This window comes from Helianthus annuus, chromosome 17, assembly GCF_002127325.2.
Source record: "Helianthus annuus cultivar XRQ/B chromosome 17, HanXRQr2.0-SUNRISE, whole genome shotgun sequence".
Lineage (NCBI taxonomy): Eukaryota > Viridiplantae > Streptophyta > Magnoliopsida > Asterales > Asteraceae > Helianthus > Helianthus annuus.
In genome coordinates, this window is record NC_035449.2 from 34,889,214 (window position 1) to 34,909,419 (window position 20,206).

General features: G+C 39.1%; 2 protein-coding genes and 1 long non-coding RNA gene across 4 annotated transcripts; 1 reads left to right on the forward strand and 2 right to left on the reverse strand.

Annotated features, from left to right (window-relative positions):
- Positions 1-1,704: 1,704 nt before the first annotated feature.
- On the reverse strand, positions 1,705-2,551 carry LOC110921650. Its single transcript, XR_002582530.2, has 2 exons — positions 2,189-2,551; positions 1,705-1,960 (listed from the first exon to the last, which is right to left on the reverse strand). It is a non-coding gene; the product is annotated as an uncharacterized LOC110921650 (long non-coding RNA).
- Positions 2,552-6,594: 4,043 nt separating this feature from the next.
- Positions 6,595-9,576, forward strand: LOC110921068 (SNF1-related protein kinase regulatory subunit gamma-1-like). 2 transcript variants are annotated; one of them, XM_022165337.2, is made up of 6 exons: positions 6,595-6,759; positions 7,003-7,239; positions 7,568-8,010; positions 8,091-8,357; positions 8,875-9,047; positions 9,122-9,576. In XM_022165337.2, the coding sequence occupies exons 2-6, from the start codon at positions 7,062-7,064 to the stop codon at positions 9,420-9,422; spliced, it is 1,362 nt and encodes a 453-aa protein (XP_022021029.1). In that variant the 5' UTR covers positions 6,595-6,759; positions 7,003-7,061; the 3' UTR covers positions 9,423-9,576. The 2 variants fall into 2 exon arrangements, with proteins under 2 accessions (XP_022021029.1, XP_022021028.1); XM_022165336.2 differs by having other exon boundaries at positions 6,597-6,759; positions 7,031-7,239.
- LOC110921067 (polyvinylalcohol dehydrogenase) lies at positions 9,550-12,302 on the reverse strand. The gene is made up of 4 exons (XM_022165335.2): positions 12,040-12,302; positions 11,384-11,826; positions 10,119-10,722; positions 9,550-10,046 (listed from the first exon to the last, which is right to left on the reverse strand). The coding sequence occupies exons 1-4, from the start codon at positions 12,169-12,171 to the stop codon at positions 9,591-9,593; spliced, it is 1,635 nt and encodes a 544-aa protein (XP_022021027.1). The 5' UTR covers positions 12,172-12,302; the 3' UTR covers positions 9,550-9,590.
- Positions 12,303-20,206: the final 7,904 nt, after the last annotated feature.

Here is a 20,206-nt window from a genome sequence, read left to right on the forward strand (position 1 = left end):
CGACGTTTTAAAGATTAAAAACTCGATTCAAGTCCAGGGGAAGTTGTGGTGACTACTTATTTCACTACCCTCATGCTAAATTTATCCCACAAATTGCTCGACTCCACACCCGTTTCGCTTCACAACCCGTTTCACAAATGGGTTCTCGTTATTTCACCTTAATTCCCTCTCATACTCTTGAAGATGCCAGTGACGCATTTGATCAAACACCTGGTGGGCATGTTTCATATTTGAGGTTTGATGATGATCCACATGAAAAGGTTGGGTGTGTGTCAATTTCAAGTATTGGTGAGAAATTGCACAATATTGTTCTAGATTGTAAGCCTAACAACCCTGAGAATAGCAGAATGGAGATAAATCTTAACGAAGCTGGCGTTCAGCTGACTACACCGTTGGTGATCGAGGTTTTAGGAAGTCTTAGATATGTTTTAAAGTTACCGTTTCGGTTTTTTACATGGGCTGGGAATCAAGAAAACTATAGCCATGAACTGGAGGCGTATAACGAGATGATTGATATCCTGTCAAACACTAAATATAAGGCGAAGCAATACCGTACAATTTGCGATCTTTTGGATTACATGAAGAGAAATGACAAAACGTGTGTTCTTGTTAGAGATTTTGAGACAGTATGCCGATAAGCTGCAGCTGCCATTGAAGCTTTTTTGGTGAAGAATAGAGAGAAAAAGGAGGAAGAAGAATACGGTGGTCGTGGTGGTGGTGGGGGTAGTTGCAGGTTGTGGTGGGTCGTGAAGGTGGAGGAGGCGGTGGTGTTAGAGGTTGAAGAAGATGATTCTTTATATATTTGCTTTATTTCTTTTAATTGTTCATAAGTAATATAGTCATTTCACATATAGTTAGCTGAGAAATTTAACAGAGGTTAGGTTGGGGGATCAACCGACTTCATTTTTTGACGACTTTTAAGACCACGAGTGTAATTAGTAAACCATTAGGACCAAGTATGAAATATTTGCAAACAACATGGACCAACCAAGCATTTAACTCTATTTATTAATTTAGAATAAAAAAAAACAGAACAAAGTTATTTCCATAGGGACGACTTGTCGTCCGTCCCTATATGTTAGATTATTTCTTTTCAAATTTTTTTGTCGGATGGTGGGAAATTTTGCTGCCTAAATGAAAATTCATTTTGACCAGTCAAACTTTTAGAGACGGCATGTGTCTCTATAAATTAAACTTTTTGTTAATTTTCAATATTTATTGATCATTAACAAAAGATAATAAAAAAATTAAATTATAGAGACGACATGTCGTCTCTATAAGTTGAAACATTTTTAGGGTTTCTAATTTATTAAACTAGAGAATATAAAAAATACAAAAAAAAAATATTTTCACCCTATAGATAGGACATGTTGTCCCTTTAAAGTAACCTAACTCAAAAATCACAAAACCCCTCTAGAAACAGAATGTTGTCTCTATAGGGTAATCTATAAAGACGACTTATGTCCTCTCTAAAGGTGTCGTCCCTATAATGGTTTTTTCTTTAGTGTTTTGTGTTTAAATATTGACATAATAATTAAACAATAATTAATTTTTGAGTGAATTGCAAGGATTGTTTTTTATCTTTATATCTATTTGCAGATGCTGTCCTTTATGTTTAAAATTGACGAGTTTTGTCCTTTATGTTTTCAAATCATACACGTTTTGCCCTTTAGCCCTAACCCAGTTAGTTTTTTCTGTCAAATCTGGTCATGTGCAATGCACATGAGGGTAAAATTGTCTTTTCACCCTATTATTTAAAAATACATAAAAAAAATATTATCCTTTCTCTCACTAAACCTTCCTCATCTCTCTAACCAGATCAAACAACACCCAACCCATGAAATCGTCTTTCATAAGATCTTTATCCTTCACAGCAACCTCGAGCATCATCGACTGGATCCTATCTCGAGAAAAAGCAAACACTTGGTTCCACTCCGGATTCGATCTGAGTGCTTCTAGCCTGTAATCAAAAAGTAAATCAAAACCCTAAATTAAAAACACACAAAACATCAGAAAAATACTAAATTTTAGCTAACTAAATCAACCCACTAGAAAAAAAAATCTTTTTAAAATAATAATAAAGAAGAAAACCCTAGAATCACAAGAATGCATGAATCTTTAAAGAATAATAAACTTACACATATATATTCAAGAAAGAATATAAATAGAATGTGTATATACTATATACCTTACTGAGAACAATAATGAAAGAGAGATCCCATGATAGATCCGAGTGGATTCTTGATAAGATTTATAAGTTTAATCTATTTTTTTTTCGATTTCTTGAGGGTTTAGATTCATGGGAACATGGCAAAGATTTGAGAGGAAAAAAGTGGAATTGTGACAGATGTTTTTAGAGATAGAAACAAGGTTCTAGAGTGAGAGAGAAAAGCGGAGGGGAAGAGGGTGGTGGTGGGTATGTCTGTCTGTGTTCCTCTCTTTAAGGAAAAGTGTGGATTTGGGGGTAAATGATGGTGGTTCAGGAAGTTAGATCCGGTTAGAGAGATGAGGAAGGTTTAGTGAGAGATGTGGCAGGTTTAGTGAGAGAAAGAATAATATTTTTTTCCTTTTTTATGTATTTTTAAAGAATAGGGTGAAAAGACAATTTTACCCTCATGTGCATTGTACATGATCAGATTTGACAGAAAAATCTAATTGGATTAGGGTTAAAAGACAAAACGTGTATGATTTGAAAACATAAAAGACAAAACTCGTCAATTTTAAATATAAAGGACAGCGCCTGCAAATAGGTATAAAGATAAAGAACAATCCTTGCAATTCACTCTTAATTTTTTTACATGTAAAAACGAGGAAAAAAATACTTGCCCCCCCCCCCCCCAAAAAAAAAAAAAAAATGGGCTTGTGCGCTCGTCAACCCGGTTCACCCTTATGGCCGACCCTGCAAATGATTTATCAGTCCAACTTCAGAAATATTAGTGAAGTTGTGGTAGCATTAGGAAAGGATCATCCAGTGTCAAATTAAGGACCGTAATAACAAATCATAGATCATCATATAACAACCCAGGTAACAATAAGGGCCATTGAAGAACAAATCATGGATCATCATATAACAACGTTATAACAATATCAATCTAGAGTAGGGGTGCAAACTAGCCGAGCAACTCGCGAGCTACTCGAGATCGGTTTGATAAAAAACTCGAACGAGTCGAGCCTTATCGAGCCCGAGCCCGAGCTTGAAATTAGGATCGATTAGATATCGAGCTTGAGCTCAAGCCTTGTAAGTGTAGCTCGTTTAGGCTCGTCGAGCCTTATCGAGCTTAGTATACTTTAGAGTTTAAACTATGTATTACTTTTTGAATGATCTAGATGTTTTTTTAATTGAATTATCAAACTGTCGAGCCAAGCTCGAGTCGCGCCTTGGCTCAATAACAGCCAAAAACGAGCTCGAGTCAAGCTTTAGCTTATTTTAACTCGCGTCGTAGATACTTAGATCGAGCTTTCGAGCCGAGCTCAAGTTTTAAATATTACTTACGAGCTCGAGCTTAAGGAAGTTATAACGAGCCTAGCTCGATTAAGGTAAGGCTCGGGTTCAGCTCGGCTCATTTGCATCCCTAATCTAGAGGTGCCACACATTAGGTTATAATTTGTAGTGAAAGGGTCTTGGCAAGGTGCAAATGCATGTCGTACATTGGTACTATTCATTCATTACCTAAGCATTAGTTAACTAGTAACGCTCTCGATACACATACACTTTTTTTCTCACGTCCATGCTTAGTCGTTGCAGGGTCGAACCTATAGTACAAGTAAGCTAGGCTTAGGTTTAGGGCCTCCAATAAAATAGGTCCCCCACTCAAAAGAAAATTAATAGGCTAACTAGTAATTAGTGTAAACTTATTGTTTTAGATTTGTTTGATTCCCTATACAAACAAACCACTTTCTGTTATAGTTGTGTTAGATTTTTGCTTGGTTCTAAACATAGATAAAGGAATATCATTTATAACAATCAAAAAAGGAAGATAGACCCAAAATTTTGTTTCACATTTGGCCTCCAAAAAGGTCAGAACGGGTCTGAGTTGTTGATAGCATCTTCTTGTTGGTAGGGGTGAGCAAAAGGGAAAACCCGACCCGACCCGACCCGAACATTACCCGACCCGACCCGAGAACCGATCAAACGTAAAATACAGAACCGATTCACTACCCAAAATATAGGGTCGGTTCTGGTCTATAGGTACAAGTCGGGTTTCACCATGAAAAGAACCGAGAACCGACCCGGCCCTATTTTACATGAAAATTTGGAACCGATCTAAATACCTAGGTACTTGGGTTCGGGTCGGATTGGGTATATTTTCGATTCGGTTCTCAGTTATTTTCGGTTCGGACCTAAACTTGCTCACCCCTACTTGTTGGCAAGACTAAGAAATACTACTAAATATACTTTTGAAGTAGCATTTTCTTAAACTTGGAGTGAAACTTGAAACAACCTACAAGGACTTGCATTCAAAATATGTATAACCTTAAAGGCAATAAAGGTAAAAGAGTTAATAGCCAAAATGGTCCCTGAGGTTTGCTCACTTTTGCCACTTTAGTCCAAAATCCAAAATTTTTAAATCTGGGTCCCTGAGGTTTGCATTTTGTTGCTATTTTAGTCCAAATTTCAAAAAAATATAGTTTTGTCAGGATTTCTTACAGACTTTTGTCTTCTTCATCATTTCTCATAAGGGCAAAATTGTCATTATAGATAATTTCTTACAGACTTTTGTCTTCTTCCTCATTTCTCACTGTCTCTATCCGGTATGTATTGTTCGAGATCGATTACCATATGAAGTTTGGAATCTGGATGAGTTGAGGATGAATCTGGATGACGGCAAAGGCTTCAGGCCCCGATTAGAAGTTGTTAGGGTTCTGGCAAAGGCTTCAGACCTCAATTATATGACGGCGGCGTTAGCGTTCCGGCGTTTAGGGTTCCGCCAGAAATCACGTTCAGGGACTCGATTTGGGGAAGTTCGCTGCTGAACCACCGTCAGAATCCACCACCGCCGTCGCAGTAAGCAGTGGCGTCGCCGTCAGTCCGTGGAGGTGGCCGGCGCTATCTCCCCTCCTTGTTCTCTTTCTCTCTCACTGTTCTCTCTCTCCACCGTCGCTCTCTCTCTTTCACTCTATCCTGATGCCATCTCTCTCTCTAAGCATGTGGTGTGCGGGTGGCGGTAGCAGTGGTGGTGGTGGTGGCGGCAGAGAGGAGTAGAGGGAGAGAGGGAGGTGGTGGTGGTGGTGCTTGTGAAGAGAGAGAGGACGTGTGTGTATATATGCAGAGAGAGAGAGATACAAGGTTTTTTAAATGACTATTTTTCCCCTGAAGAAAAGGACAAAAACCAGGTTTTTTTTTTAGATATCTGACCTGATTTGAGATTTGAACTAAAATGGCAACAAAATCCAAACCTCAGGGACCCAGATGTTAAAATTTTGGATTTTGGACTAAAGTGGCAAAAGTGAGCAAACCTCTCGGACCATTTTGGCTATTAACTCTTAAAAAAATATAAAAAAAAAACCTGATCATCTCTTTATCTCTGTACCCTCTCTCTACTCTCTTCTCTCTCTACACTTCTCTTTTCTTCATCACCAACAACCCCCACCACAAACCATCACCTCACCTCACCACCACCAACCGTGACCACCTCACCACCACCATCACTCACCATTAACCCTAACAGCCACCACCACCTGCTACCTGCACCAATAACCACCACAACCTGCCATCTTCCCCAAAAAAAAAACCCACCACCGTCGACATCTTCCCCAAAAAAACCCACCATCGTCTCTCAAAATCACCCTCCTCTAAACACTAAATGCAGTGAAATTGACCGAAGAAAATCACTATCTCTATCCGGTATGTATTGTTCGAGATCGATTACCATATGAAGTTTGGAATCTGGATGAGTTGAGGATGAATCTGGATGACGGCAAAGGCTTCAGGCCCCGATTAGAAGTTGTTAGGGTTCTGGCAAAGGCTTCAGACCTCAATTATATGACGGTGGCGTTAGCGTTCCGACGTTTAGGGTTCCGCCGGAAATCACGTTCAGGGACTCGATTTTGGGAAGTTCGCCGCTGAACCACCGTCAGAATCCACCACCGCCGTCGCTGTAAGCAGTGGCGTCGCCGTCAGTCCATGGAGATGGACGGCGCTGTCTCCCCTCCTTGTTCTCTTTCTCTCTCACTGTTCTCTCTCTCCACTGTCGCTCTCTCTCTCTCTCACACTCTCTCCTGATGCCATCTCTCTCTCTAAGCATGTGGTGTGCGGGTGGCGGTAGCAGTGGTGGTGGTGGTGGCGGCAGAGAGGAGTAGAGGGGGAGAGGGAGGTGGTGGTGGTGGTGGTGGTGCTTGTGAAGAGAGAGAGGATGTGTGTGTATATATGCAGAGAGAGAGAGATACAAGGTTTTTTAAATGACTATTTTGCCCCTGAAGAAAAGGACAAAAACCAGGTTTTTTTTTTAGAAATCTGACCTGATTTGAGATTTGGACTAAAATGGCAACAAAATGCAAACCTCAGGGACCCAGATGTTAAAATTTTGGATTTTGGACTAAAGTGGCAAAAATATATTTCATCCTTTACCAATTCTACGCCACATTTCCATCAGCCTTCCCCGCCACTTCATACAACATTTACACGTGGCAAATGAACAAAACCACCAACAAATCTACAACATCATTTCTTCCTTCAACTACCTTTGTTTCTTTCACATCATCATCCTCTTCTTCGTCGCATGTTTCAGATCCTCCATATCATCCCACACAGAACACGAGGTAAGATTCTCTTTATTTTTTCCAATTCAAATCACCAATTGTTAACCAAATCGATCAATCAATACAAATCCTGTTTAAAAGCAAATTTTCATGACAAATCTGGTATTGATGGTGTTATTTGATACGATCCTTTATTTCAATTAATGGTGATTTAGATTTTAGACGAAGAGTTATGTTTTACACTTTTATGATTGGTATTATTATTATTTTGTTGTGATTGGAAAAATTGTGTTTTTGATATAGTTGTTGGTACTATGTGTGGTTGTGGTAGATAATACATAGGATATATTATAAGAGGAATAATGTCGGATGCGAAAGCGAAAGGGAAAGGGGGCGAAAAATCAGATGTTTCGGATTATGATGCCTACTTTGAGTTGGTTCAAAGCAGGAAGAAGCTGTCACCTTCATTACAGGAGAAATTAACTGCTGCTTTCTCCAGAATTCCGGTTTCCTCTTTTCCTCAAGTGCCCAGAGGCAAAGGTAAATTGATGCATATAGTTTTTCTCATTCGGTTGTATTTTATCGGTGTGGTCGACCTTTGATGTTGGAATAATCGTCTAATATAGTTTTGGTATTGATACAAATGTTTTCGGTTTGATGGTGATGGTGCATTATTATAGCTTAATGTTTGACGTGGTACCTGTTGGTGATTTTAGCGTTATCTAGCTATTTTTGATAATTGGATTTACTTGTAGACCATATAGGATATCATCATAAATATTAGTACGCATTAGGAGGTGACGAACAACACTCTAGCGATTCTTACATATGTTGTAATAAATAAACTAAGAAGTTATCCTCTTTGTAGTGATTGAAATTCAAGCAGACACCACAATTTCCGATGCTGTCAAGATTCTTTCAGAATCCAACATATTATCCGCACCAGTAAAACATCCGGATGCCGTAGACAGTACAGACTGGAAAGAAAGATACCTCGGAATCCTAGATTACTCCACCATAGTTTTGTGGGTATTGGAAACCGCAGATTTGGCAGCTGCCGCATTAACTGCCACATCAGCAACCGCTGCAGGGATAGGTGCCGGAGCTGCAACCACTCTTGGAGCTGTTGCATTAGGTGCCACAGGTCCGGTTGCTGCCGCCGGACTAACCGTTGCTGCTGTCGGTGCAGCCGTCGCTGGTGGTGTTGCCGCTGACAAAGGAATGGGAAAAGACGCGCCTACCGCAGCTGATGAATTGGGGGAGGATTTTTACAAAATTATCCTTCACGAAGAGCCATTCAAGTCTACTCAGGTGAGTGCACCGTAAAAAAAAAGGCTGTTTTGTAACTTTGTTCACTGCAATATAGAAATGAATGCCTGTGTTTATTTCAGGTGAAATCCATTGTGAAAAGTTACCGTTGGGCCCCGTATATTCCAGTCTCGACCGATAGTTCTATGCTGAGTGTTCTCTTGCTGCTTTCAAAATATCGGTTGAGGAATGTGCCCGTTATAGAACCTGGTAATCCAATGATCAAAAACTTCATAACGCAGTCTGCCGTTGTTCAGGGTCTTGAACAATGCAAAGGACGAGACTGGTTTGATACCATTTCTGTGCATCCGATAACTGAGTTGGGCCTTCCGTTCGTTTCGAAAGATAAGGTTAAGAGTTATAATTCTAACTTCTAATCCTGCTTTTATTGTAAATCATGGAGTAAAATGAGGGCATTTTCGTCCCTGAGGTTTGGCTAGTTTTGCGACTTTCGTCTAAAGGTTTGTTTTTCTGCATCTGGATCCAAAAGGTTTGAAATCTTTCCATTTTCATCCGGCTCGTTAAGTCCATCCATTTTCTCCATAAAGTCAGGGGTATTTCTGTCTGTTTTGCTAACTTAAAGTGCAATTCGGCCTTTTCAAGACTAAATAGTAAATACCCCTGAAAAAGACCGAATTGCCCTTTAAGTTAAACAAAAAGATGAAAATACCCCTGACTTAATGGAGATAAATGGATGGAGTTAACGAGCCGGATGAAAATGGCAAGATTTTAAACCTTTTGGATCGAGAAGCGGAGAAACGAAACCTTTGGACGAAAGTCGCAAAGCTGGCCAAACCTCAGGGACGAAAATGGCATTTTACTCTAAATTTAGAGTTAATTTCAACCCTCAAGTTTTCTCACGCGCAGGTTGTTAGCAGCCAAAGCGATGAACTAATTCTTGAAGCTTTCAAGAAAATGAAAGACAACCAGATTGGCGGTCTCCCGGTTGTCGAAGGCCCGACAAAGAAAATTGTCGGTAACCTGAGCATAAAAGATATCAGATTTTTGTTACTCAAGCAGAAGCTTTTCACCAACTTCAGGTATGGTCTATGCATACGTCACACATGTTTCAGTTTCTATCATGTTTTTATGATCATTAACAATGTGGTTTTAGGAAGCTGACGGTAAAAGATTTCATGAACACCATTGCCGCAACATCAGAGGAGAACAAGAAAATTACGTCACCGATAACATGCAAGCTCGGGTCAACTCTCGGGGAGGTTATAAGCACTTTGGCTTCAAAATGTGTTCATAGGATATATGTTGTGGGTGACGGTAATGACGTCATCGGCATCATTACACTGAGAGACGTGATTTCTTGCTTCATAACCGAACCTCCAAATTACATAATGGAGGTGCATGGAACTACAGTCAAAGAACTTCTAAGCAACGAGAAGAGTAGGAACTCAGGTTAATTAGGTGGGAATGTAACCAACACTCCCAACGTTGTTCATCGTGACTCATTTACTTAATCAAAACCAGGTTTTTGCCTTCCTTTAAATCATATGTTTCATAGGACATGTATTAGAAAAAATATATAAATAATGTATAAATGTTTTTATTATTTTTTTCGGGTATTACACTTAGATAACGCAAAATGCAAATAGATAATTTCCAGGAGTCCAAGGATGAAACTTCCCCAATCCAACGGTGTACCCGTGACCAACATATATGCACCCATAACTTGCAGATACTCCGCCATATATGGTGGCTCCGGTGTTATATGACCACAAAACGCTCCCAGTTCTAGCATCCATCGCATACAGTGGACCATTAGGAGCTACAGATCCTGCAAACACGACACCCCTAGTTACCGATACTGGTCCTTCAGCCGAGTCGTTGCTCGGGTCAGCCGTGGTCCACAGAATCTGACCAGTGTTTGCATCTAAAGCCACCCAACCACCTGCGGTTGTGGTCCGGTTAGATGGTGCGAGCGTGAACGGCAAATGCGCACCATTGGCTATGTTGGTGTATACCCTCTTTCCATCTGTAGCTGCACCCCATATCCCTCCTCCCTCGTTACTTCCTGGTCCCGCTAGCTACAACAAAAAACATACATTTAGGTTATAATAATTGGTCGCAGAGGTTAACTTTAAAATTATTTTCCTTACTTTGAACCAAACAATTTCACCGTTGTCACGATCTAATGCCCACGCGAAGCCACTCTTTTGTACAGCCACGACAATATCACGCAACCTTCTGTTTGATGTGATCGTTAGCAGCATTGGTGCCTCGCCAAAGTCGGCATCTACATTAGGTCCAGGTGGACAATCAGGATTATTGGGAACCAAACATGCAAAATAGAATACATCATAACCACCAAGTTGTTGAGACCAAACAACGTTTCCCGAGTTCATATCAAACGCGATTATCGAGTTAAACCGAACGTCAGGTCCGGTGCATTGATCGGGTTTGGTGGGTTTTGTAGTTTGATTGTTTTGCCTCTCTTGACATTCTGTCACCTCTGGTGGTGCGGTGTAGAGGTTCCCGGTGGCTACATAAACAAATCCCCTTGAAAGATCAATGGCGGGGCTGCTTCCCCATATGGCAGCACCTGAGTAACCACCAAGTTTACCACCATTATCAGGAACGGTGTATGTCTGCCATAAAATCGCTCCGGTTCTAGTGTCTAGCTTCACTAGGCTTCCCCGAAATGTACAACATTTATCAGCAGGTAGTGATTCTTCCAGCGATGACACTCCCACATAAAATCCCCTACCGAATATTGAAAAGAATATCAGCCAAAAATGTCTAGAATTTTTAAAATTTGAAGCACAAATGGGGACACATAAAAGTTAAAAATTAATCATATTGGTAACTCTCCAAATGCTGGCGGTAGGTAACATGTAGAAGAGGCGATTAGACTTATTTACTGAAAAAATACACTGTGTGATGTTTTACTTTTAAGAAAAATAAAATTAGGAGGCTAGGATCCCTCATTTCTTCTTCTTAGTACATAAAACATACAACTGTGTTATAGATGCGACACATAAAGTAGTTAAACGAGTTGCATTCATGTTTAATACTTGTGTTATTTGCGTCGTCAGAGACCCATTAAATACAATAAGACACGATTTACTAATAATCTTCATAATATATATTTTGTTTGAATGCTTTTTTTTATTACTAGATTTATTTTAGTTTCTCTAATTGATTATTTCTTGTCCATTTTTGCTTGTTTATGTTAATTATTATTCTTATATTAAAGCTAGAAATTTTTAGAGAAAAATCTTATTTCTGGCCCAACCCAAATCTGACCAATTCAGATTTGACCCAACCCAATTTTTGTGCGCTACCAAATATATGACAAACTAAGATGGTCGCTAGAATCAGCAACCAACGAATGGCTTTTGGCGACGTTTCTGAGTTAACTGACCTAGAATAAACGGTTCCGGAAGCGGTGATGAGAGCGAGCGGACGAGGATCAATTGTAGTTAACCAAACGAGCTGTCCGGAGATTCGATTAACTGCAATCACAACAGCAGGCCCATAGATCCCGACTATCAAAAGATTGCGAGTAACAACCGGAGTGGTTCTTGAGACCGATACATTCACGGACACTCCAGTTCCGGGCAAGCCGGTCAACTGACCTATATTCTGCTGCCAAATAAGACCACCGGTGAAGGCATTCACTGCATACAAGTACCCGTTCCATGACGGGAAGTAAACAACTCCACCAGCGACAGCTGGTGTCGCTGATATGTCTCGTCCTGTGAAGAACTTCCACCTTAGCCTGAGGTTCCGAACCGTTGATGGGTTGATAAGATATTCACTGGCCGCGAATCTCCGGTTACCTAAATCCCCACCATGATTTAACCACTGAAAAAAAAAACAAAGTTAATCTTATGATCACCGTATATAAACACAAACAGTGGCGGAACCAGAGGGGGTCAACAGGGTCAAGTAGCCCCCAAACACCGGAATTTGATGGATTTTACATAAGTCTAATATTTTTCTAGAAAAAACATAATTTGGACTCGCCACTGATTAGACTAAGACGGAAAAGATCAACATCTTAAAATTAAAATTTACATCTGTAGACGCGTATTGTACAAGCAGGAGCAGCCAGATTGGGACGATAACGCTAATAAGATTTCCATACGACGACATGGTAGTTAAGTTCTCATGAATGGTGAATAAGTGTATATTTATAATTATAATCATTCATATATATTGAAGAACTAATGGCTGATTTTAATGGGTGATGACATTTTTGGTTCATGTATTTTGCTTTTGCTTGCAAGTACTCATGAAAAGAAACACAATTTATGCAAGAAAACCACAAAACCAGACGTATTCGAGTACGAATGTTTTATTGCTTTTAAAGGAGATTTTTTTATAAGGAGAAAAACCTTGTTTTGGGAACGACGTGTCTGCCCAATCTTGTTATTGCGACAAGGATACTTCACGTCGCAAGCTCAAAAAAATAAAAGTAAAAGCGTCGTCTTTACATGCTTTCCTTGCTTATTTGTTATGGTAATAATTATTTCCCTAATAATGAAGAAACACCGACCTTATGGGTAAAGCTCCGGCTAGGACTTCAACTTTTTGGCGATCCGAACAACTAACTGCAAAACCAAACACCGTTAGGACTCGTTACAATAATGGGGTTATTCCTGTAACCACCATCCGGCGTGAGAATAAGTCTCGGTTTGGGAGAATGTAACACCCCGAAAATATAGATTTAATATTATAAACTGAAGGCCGGTTACGGTCAGAATAGAATAACTAGGAATAAATAACCTAGTTAGATTAGTGTCTTGACATAATAAAAACAAACAATGGTTAAAATACCCTTTATAAAAATTGGGTAAAATTGAGGGGCTAAACATGGACAAAGGAATTAAAGTTTTAATTAAAACAATTATTAAACACAAAACACACACACATATGTGTGTGTGTTCTGCGATCCCAACCGGAGCCAGGGGAGCTCTCATGCTCAAAACCCTAATGTGCAAAAATTGATCAAATCAAGAGGCCAAATCAAACCCAAATCAAAATCCAAGCACAAATTAGTGATCACCTCAGCGAAGTGATCACAAGCTATGTCAAATTTCACACTTTGATGCCATCTCAAATTCTAGATGAACACATGAGATTTGAAATTATAGCTTGTATGATAGTTGTTTGGATGGAACAATAAAGAAATCATGTATAGGAGTAAACCCTAACGATTAGTTTGTTGAATTTGTGCCTAAACCATGAAATTCATAATCATCCATTATGTGTGTAATGGGTTTAGTAGAAAACATGATGAACACTAGAATCACAATTATTAAACCAGTGTTATTTAAGCTAAATGAAATAAATCGAGAGTATGAATGTGAAATTTGATATATGAACATCGTGTAGATGTTAAAATTTGGCCAAATAACTAATCATGAGACTTGGTTGTTGGATTAATAAAATAACGCCCTTTAGGTGTTTGTAGAAATGCCTAAAAGAGAACTAAATATTAAAATTCTGAACAAAAACGCATATTAAAATGGTGAGATGAATTATGCGTTAAAACTTATGAAAGGGTTCTAAAACAATTGTGAATTGAACTCTTTAGGCAAGGAATCCGGATCGTCAAGTGGACAAGCCGGTGGAGATACGCGTTTGAAAAGTGTGCTCTAAAGGTACGTGCCTTGTCGTCTCGTTACACTTATGTAGATAAACCTAGTCGTAGATATGTCTGATATTGATATAGCGTAAAGGATTGTGTTTGGTATGTCAATGAAGTGATGTAACTCACTTGACAACCAAACGGGTCAAAATAGTTGAATGAATATGTTTGTTGATGATAATGTTTAAATAGCCGTGTTAGGATGTCAATGAAGTGATGTAACTCACTCGACAACCAAACGGGTCAAAATAGTTGAATGAATATGTTTGTTGATGATAATGTTTAAATAGCCATGTTAGGATGTCAATGAAGTGATGTAACTCACTCGACAACCAAACGGGTCAAAATAGTTGAATGAATATGAATTGAATCACAGAATTCTTGTATTATATGAAAAGTGAATGAATAGACTCAATACAAAAGGTCCTATATATAGGACATAAGGAAATAAGGAAACATAATCAAAGGAAATAAAATATGGAAAATCAAATCAATCTAAATTAATCTAAATGATTTGATTCCTGAAATCTTTCTCTGTCTATCATCCCCCCGCAAGTTGAGGGCGGGGAACGACCTGCAACTTAGATCGTAGAAGAAGAAACCTTTGAGTAGATTGGGGCTTAGTAAACACATCAGCAAGCTGGTCATGTGTAGAGATGAACTTGACTTGTAATTTTCCTTGAGCCACCTTTTCATGAACAAAATGATAATCACATTCAACGTGCTTCGTCCGAGCATGGAAAACTGGATTAGCAGACAGATACGTGGCACCTAAATTGTCACACCAAAGTGTAGGAGTGACCTTTGAGATAATTCCAAGTTCCTGTAAAAGAGCCTCGAGCCATGTTAATTCAGCAACGGTGTCAGCCAAAGCTTTATATTCAGACTCGGTAGAGGAGCGAGACACTGTACGTTGCTTCCTAGCATTCCATGATATGAGATTGGAGCCTAAATATATAGCAACCACCCCCCCCCCCCCCGTGGAACGACGATCATCGGAACAGCCGGCCCAATCAGCATCAGAAAAGGCCCGCAAGGTATTGTTCCAATTAACATCAGCAAACGCATGTAGGTGGAACCAGAGTCATGGCGGATGAAAAGACCAAAGTGAGAAGTACCTTTGAGATAACGTAATATTCTTTTAACAGCTGACCAATGGTTTTCAGTGGGAGTTTGCATATATTGACACACTTTGTTGACAGCAAAGGTGATGTCTGGTCTGGATAAGGAAGCATACTGAAGTGCACCCACGATTTTGCGATACTTAGTCGGGTCAAAAAGAAGAGGACTATCACCGAGAGTGAGAGTCTGAGAAGCACTCATGGGGGAGGAAACTGGTTTGCAATCCGTCATTCCAGCTTTCTGAATCAAGTCAGTAATGTATTTTTGCTGTGAAAGAATTAAGTTCCGGCCACGACGAATAACCTCAATACCCAAAAAATAATGCAAGTCCCCTAGGTCTTTGACAGCAAATGAGGTGCCCAAGTTTGCAATGACATCATTAATAGCATTATTGTTGTTGCCTGTAACAATAATGTCATCGACATAGACTAAAACGTAAACCAATGTTCCACCATTATTGAGAATAAAAAGCGAGGGATCCGTTTTGGAACCAGTGAAACCCAGATGATGCAAGGTGTGGCGAAGGCGGTCAAACCACGCACGTGGAGCCTGTTTTAGACCATAGAGAGACTTATGCAGCAGGTAGACGTGATCCGGTTTGGATGCATCAATAAAACCTGGTGGTTGGCGTAAATAAACTGTTTCTTTTAATTCGCCGTGAAGAAAAGCATTCTGAACATCAAGTTGGCGTAGAGACCACTAATTTGTTACAGTAAGAGACAATAGAACCCGGATTGTTGTTGCTTTGACAACGGGGCTAAAAGTTTCCTGGTAGTCAATACCAGGCTTCTGGATAAACCCTTAGCGACTAGTCTCGCCTTATAACGTGTAATCTTACCACTTGCATCCTTTTTAATCCTGTAAACCCACTTGGAATCAATAACATTAGTATTTTGAACACAAGGCACAAGAGACCACGTTCCATTTCTAACAAGAGCATCAAACTCTTCAGCCATGGCTTGGCGCCATTCGGGATGTTTGTTGGCGACAGTAAAAGAAGAAGGCTCAACAGGAGTTGAAGAATCGGTAGAGACATGATAAGCGGAAGGGTTATAGCGAATGGTGGGTTTGGGATTTTGTCTGAGATTGGGTGGACGAGTGCGAGGTGGTGGGTTAGTGGGGACCGAGGATTGGGAGTCGGCCAAGGGCTGCGGATCAGAAACAGGCTCGGTTGCGGCTGCTGGAACATGGTCTGTGGCAGGGGCAGTTTCAGGTCTGACCGGTTCTGTGACAAATTCGGGAATAGGCTGTGGGGTAGGGCTGGTGTCAAGGTTAGGTGTAGGATAGGAAGAGTAATATGGTGGGGAAGTTTCAGGTAAGGTGGGTGGGACAGGTGGGTTGAAAGGGAAAAGATGCTCGTTAAAACGAACGTGACGAGCAATATAGAGGCGTTCTGTTTGTAAGTCTAGGCAACGATATCCATGATGGATTGGACTGTAACCTAGAAAGACACATGATGTGGAGCGAAAATCGATTTTGTGAGGGTTATATGGGCGTAAATAAGGGAAGCATTCACACCCAAACACTCGTAAGAATTAGTAATCGGGTGGTCGGTGAAAAAGAAATTCAAAGGGAGATTTATTTGAGTTGGTTTTTAAGGGCATGCGATTTATTAGTGTAACACCTCATAAAATCATACCCAATGAAATAAAGACACGTGTCATGTAAGACAAACGTGTCAAGAACCCGGATCAAATAAAAGATGTATGGTAGGATTTAAAAAGGGCGACATGTTATTAAAACACCTCTGAGCGACCCAAGTTATAAATCCCAAGACCTTAAATCGTTATGATAAACATCTGATATATTAGCCGATTGTTCCTAAATAAATAAATTCCATTTTATAAGGAAATTGAGTTCTTTAAAATGTTACTACAACATTCAGGAATTAAAATTCTTGATTTAAAAGAATTGAACTTGAATTAAAATGCACGTCCAATGTGAATTCTCGGTATTTCCGACATTTTAAAACCTCCCACAAGATCCAAAATGTGTAAGTGCATGCAAAGCATGCAAAGTCTGAGCAATTGGTCCCTCAACTGAAAAGGAAAGCATAAGATTCAGACTTGTAAGAAATGCATGGTCAAAGCTTGGAAGTTTACAAATTTTTGGAGTCTGGTCAACGAATACGGACCGTATGGCTTTAAGCTTACGGTCCGCAAGGATCGGTTACGCACCGCATCCGGTTAGGCTTACGGACCGCATCCGGTTAGGCTTACGGTCCGCAAGAATCATATCTGGGCGCATCAGACCAGGTTCGGTTACGGACCGCAACCACCTAGGCTTACGGTCCGTAAGAGGTGGATACGGACCGCAAGGCATTTTGCTTACGGTCCGTAAGCCTGTCACTGGCAGCAGAAAATGGACAGCTGCCTGTTCAGCCAGTTCCACCGCCTTACTTAGGTGGTATTCGAATTCTGAGGCTCCTGCAAGTGATTTTGGCATCATAGGGACACCTGGGATGATTTTGCAACACATATAGACTATTTTGGCATGATCTTGTGCAATGGGGTTCACTATATAAGAAGAACAAGTTATGGCATTTTCACTTGCTCACTTGGAAATTTATTCAAGACTTCTCTGGAGCTCCTGGACAGCAACCAACTTCTCTTAGGATCCATAAGCATACTTAGGACTCTTGTAAGTGTCCTTAATCCTCTTTAATTCTGTTTAGCTTAGTTAATTAGCTAAAAGTCAAACCATCGTAATTAAAGTTTGACTTCGAGATTAAACAATAATTACCCAGTCAAATCTCGAATTAAAAATACTTATGAGTAGGTAATTATGTGGGTAACAAACTCTTAAAAGGGTACCCTCTGATTCCCACTCTAACTAGGTCAATTGTCGGGTCAAAGCTTACTTTAAAAAGTCAACATAATACTTATTTTCAAATTAATATATAATTAGCAATGTAGGATCCATGTAACCTGTTTTATCATTATATAACTTGGTAACTAATGTAAGAACATGTCTAAACATGTTCACCCCGACAATTTTCAGTCTAGGTCCGGTTCGGAACCGAAAGTCGCATAGTTTGACTTATACTTTGACTTTCAGTTCTGACCCGTTTAAGCCTAGTTTAGGATTGCCTTAGAGCTTCTTTTGAACCTAGTTATACATTAGTATAACCCTCTGTGATTATACAACTTGGTTCATTAGATATCTAATTCATATGCGTGTTTCCGTTAATTGCTTAAATGTTGACTATTATGCCCTTTTCACCTTAAAATGTGAATTTTGAAAATATAAAAGAGTAGACACCTTAGTTACTGATTTATAAACTTGTACCCAAAATTTGATATCAGTTTGAGGTCTAGATTAAGAGTTATGCTCATTAGCGTAATTAGAAAGCTTTTTAGTAATTAAATGACATAATTAGCATATAGCCTATCTAAACCCAATTTTTGATATCAAACTTTTTACCTAATGATATAAAATAATATTTTGGGATTTTTGGAAATTTTTATTTATTTTTAGGCTGAGCATAACTTAGAGTTCTAAGCTTATTTCGGTTATTACCGGTTTTGCCCTTTCGGGCTACAAAATGAGTTTTACAAATCCTTTTGATACCAAACCTTTTTCTACTGATCTAATATGATAAATAAATTATTTTGAGCCTTCTGGAATTATAAAAATATCAGCTTTCCTTTGAAAACCCGGAAATGGCTCCAAATCGCCTTTTAAGCGTTTTTAACGCATAGTATGTGTCAAAACCATTTTAGATATATAAGGGTTAATGCCTACTGATATATTCAGTAAATTTTTATATTTTAACAGTAGGCAAATGTTTCAAATTCAGATTTCCAGTTTTGACCTTTTAGGCTTATGTGAAATTACCAAAATGCCCATACGGTGCATAGTATGGTTATAAATAATAAATTTCACATATATATGATACCCTACTGTTATAACTTATTAAATTAAGTATATTTACTAAATAAATCAGACCTGTAACTCAGATTACTATTTAAACTCTTTTATAACCTTTTAAATGACCAAAATGCCCTTACGGGGCATAGTTTGAGTTTAAAATCATTTTGGGCATAATAAAAGATATCTTACTGATATCACAACATATTTAAGGCATATTAACTTAGGAAACTTGTATATGATTCATATGGTTACTCGTTACGCACTTTTCGCGTTCGGATCGGCCTATGTAACTAGTTTGCACATATTAGCCGAAACGGGTCAAACCATATCGTTTTTGTCTCAAAATTCAGAATGTGATTAAGTTACCCATATTAAACAAGCATGCAAGCTTGTCGGGTCAGAACCACATTCTAAACCGGTCTTCGCTTTACTATGCGTTGAACCGAATCTTTCTTTAAAAACTAGCCGGTCTAAGCTTAGGCTTAATTAAAGACCCGTTAGGATTCTAATAGGTTATTTCAAACCTTCGTTCCAGAATAGGAGACCGGTAAAAGCTACGTGCACTTGCTTATTGTGAATTATACTTGCAAAGGTAAATACTTTTAACTTATTTTCCCTATACGGGCTTGGGGTACGGTATATAAAATACCGCTTGGTCGGGCATTGAATCTTTAATCAAATGTAGGTTAAATCATTGAAATGACCCGTTGAAATTGTTTTGTTTGCTTAAAGCCTTTGGGGGGTTAATGACCATGTCTCGGATATCCTTGGCATCATTTTACGAAATGGCCATGACCTAAATATTAAGGTATAACCGCCGGTTTTGAAATTAACCGCTGCGGGACTATATCATGTGGTGTGTCTATTGATCTTTAACCCGGTGTAAACCCGGGCTACTGAACACATAAGAAATATGTAATTCTCTTACAAGTTTATATTCAAATAATTACCCCTTGGGTATAAAAATCTTTTGTGCCATGTGCATTCAAATCAATTTTAAACATTTTTAAAATGAGTCAGTTAAATTGTATTTACCAGTGTAAACTGACGTATTTTCCCAAAAAGGCTAAATGCAGGTACTACTCGTAATAGGCTGGCCTCTCCTTAGCATCAATAAGAGTCTCGCAAGCTTGGATGCATTCGTCTGTTGAACTATGTTTCCTCTTTACTTTTGATCCGCCTGTGGATCTGTTTCAACTATTTGTGATACTTAAATATTACAATTCATTTGGTTGAAATAAATCTATCTTTTGCTTCCGCTGTGCATTTAAATATTGTGTTGTTTGACTATGATGATATCAACTACGTCACGATACTCCCCACTGGGCCCATCGGTAAAACGTGGAAATATCGGGGTGTGACAGGTTGGTATCAGAGCCAACACTTAGTGAATTAAACACTAGCCTTTTGTGTTTAATCTCAGTTACACAAATTGCACATTCCTCAATCCTTGAGTCTAGACAAATAACATAGGACAAATTCCGTTTTGTTTTATTTTTGTCTTTTATTTTATATATTTTGGTGTTATCTTTAATTATGTTTACATGTTAAGAATGCCGCCCAGGATGAGACGAGGACGAGGTAAGGCTCCATTTA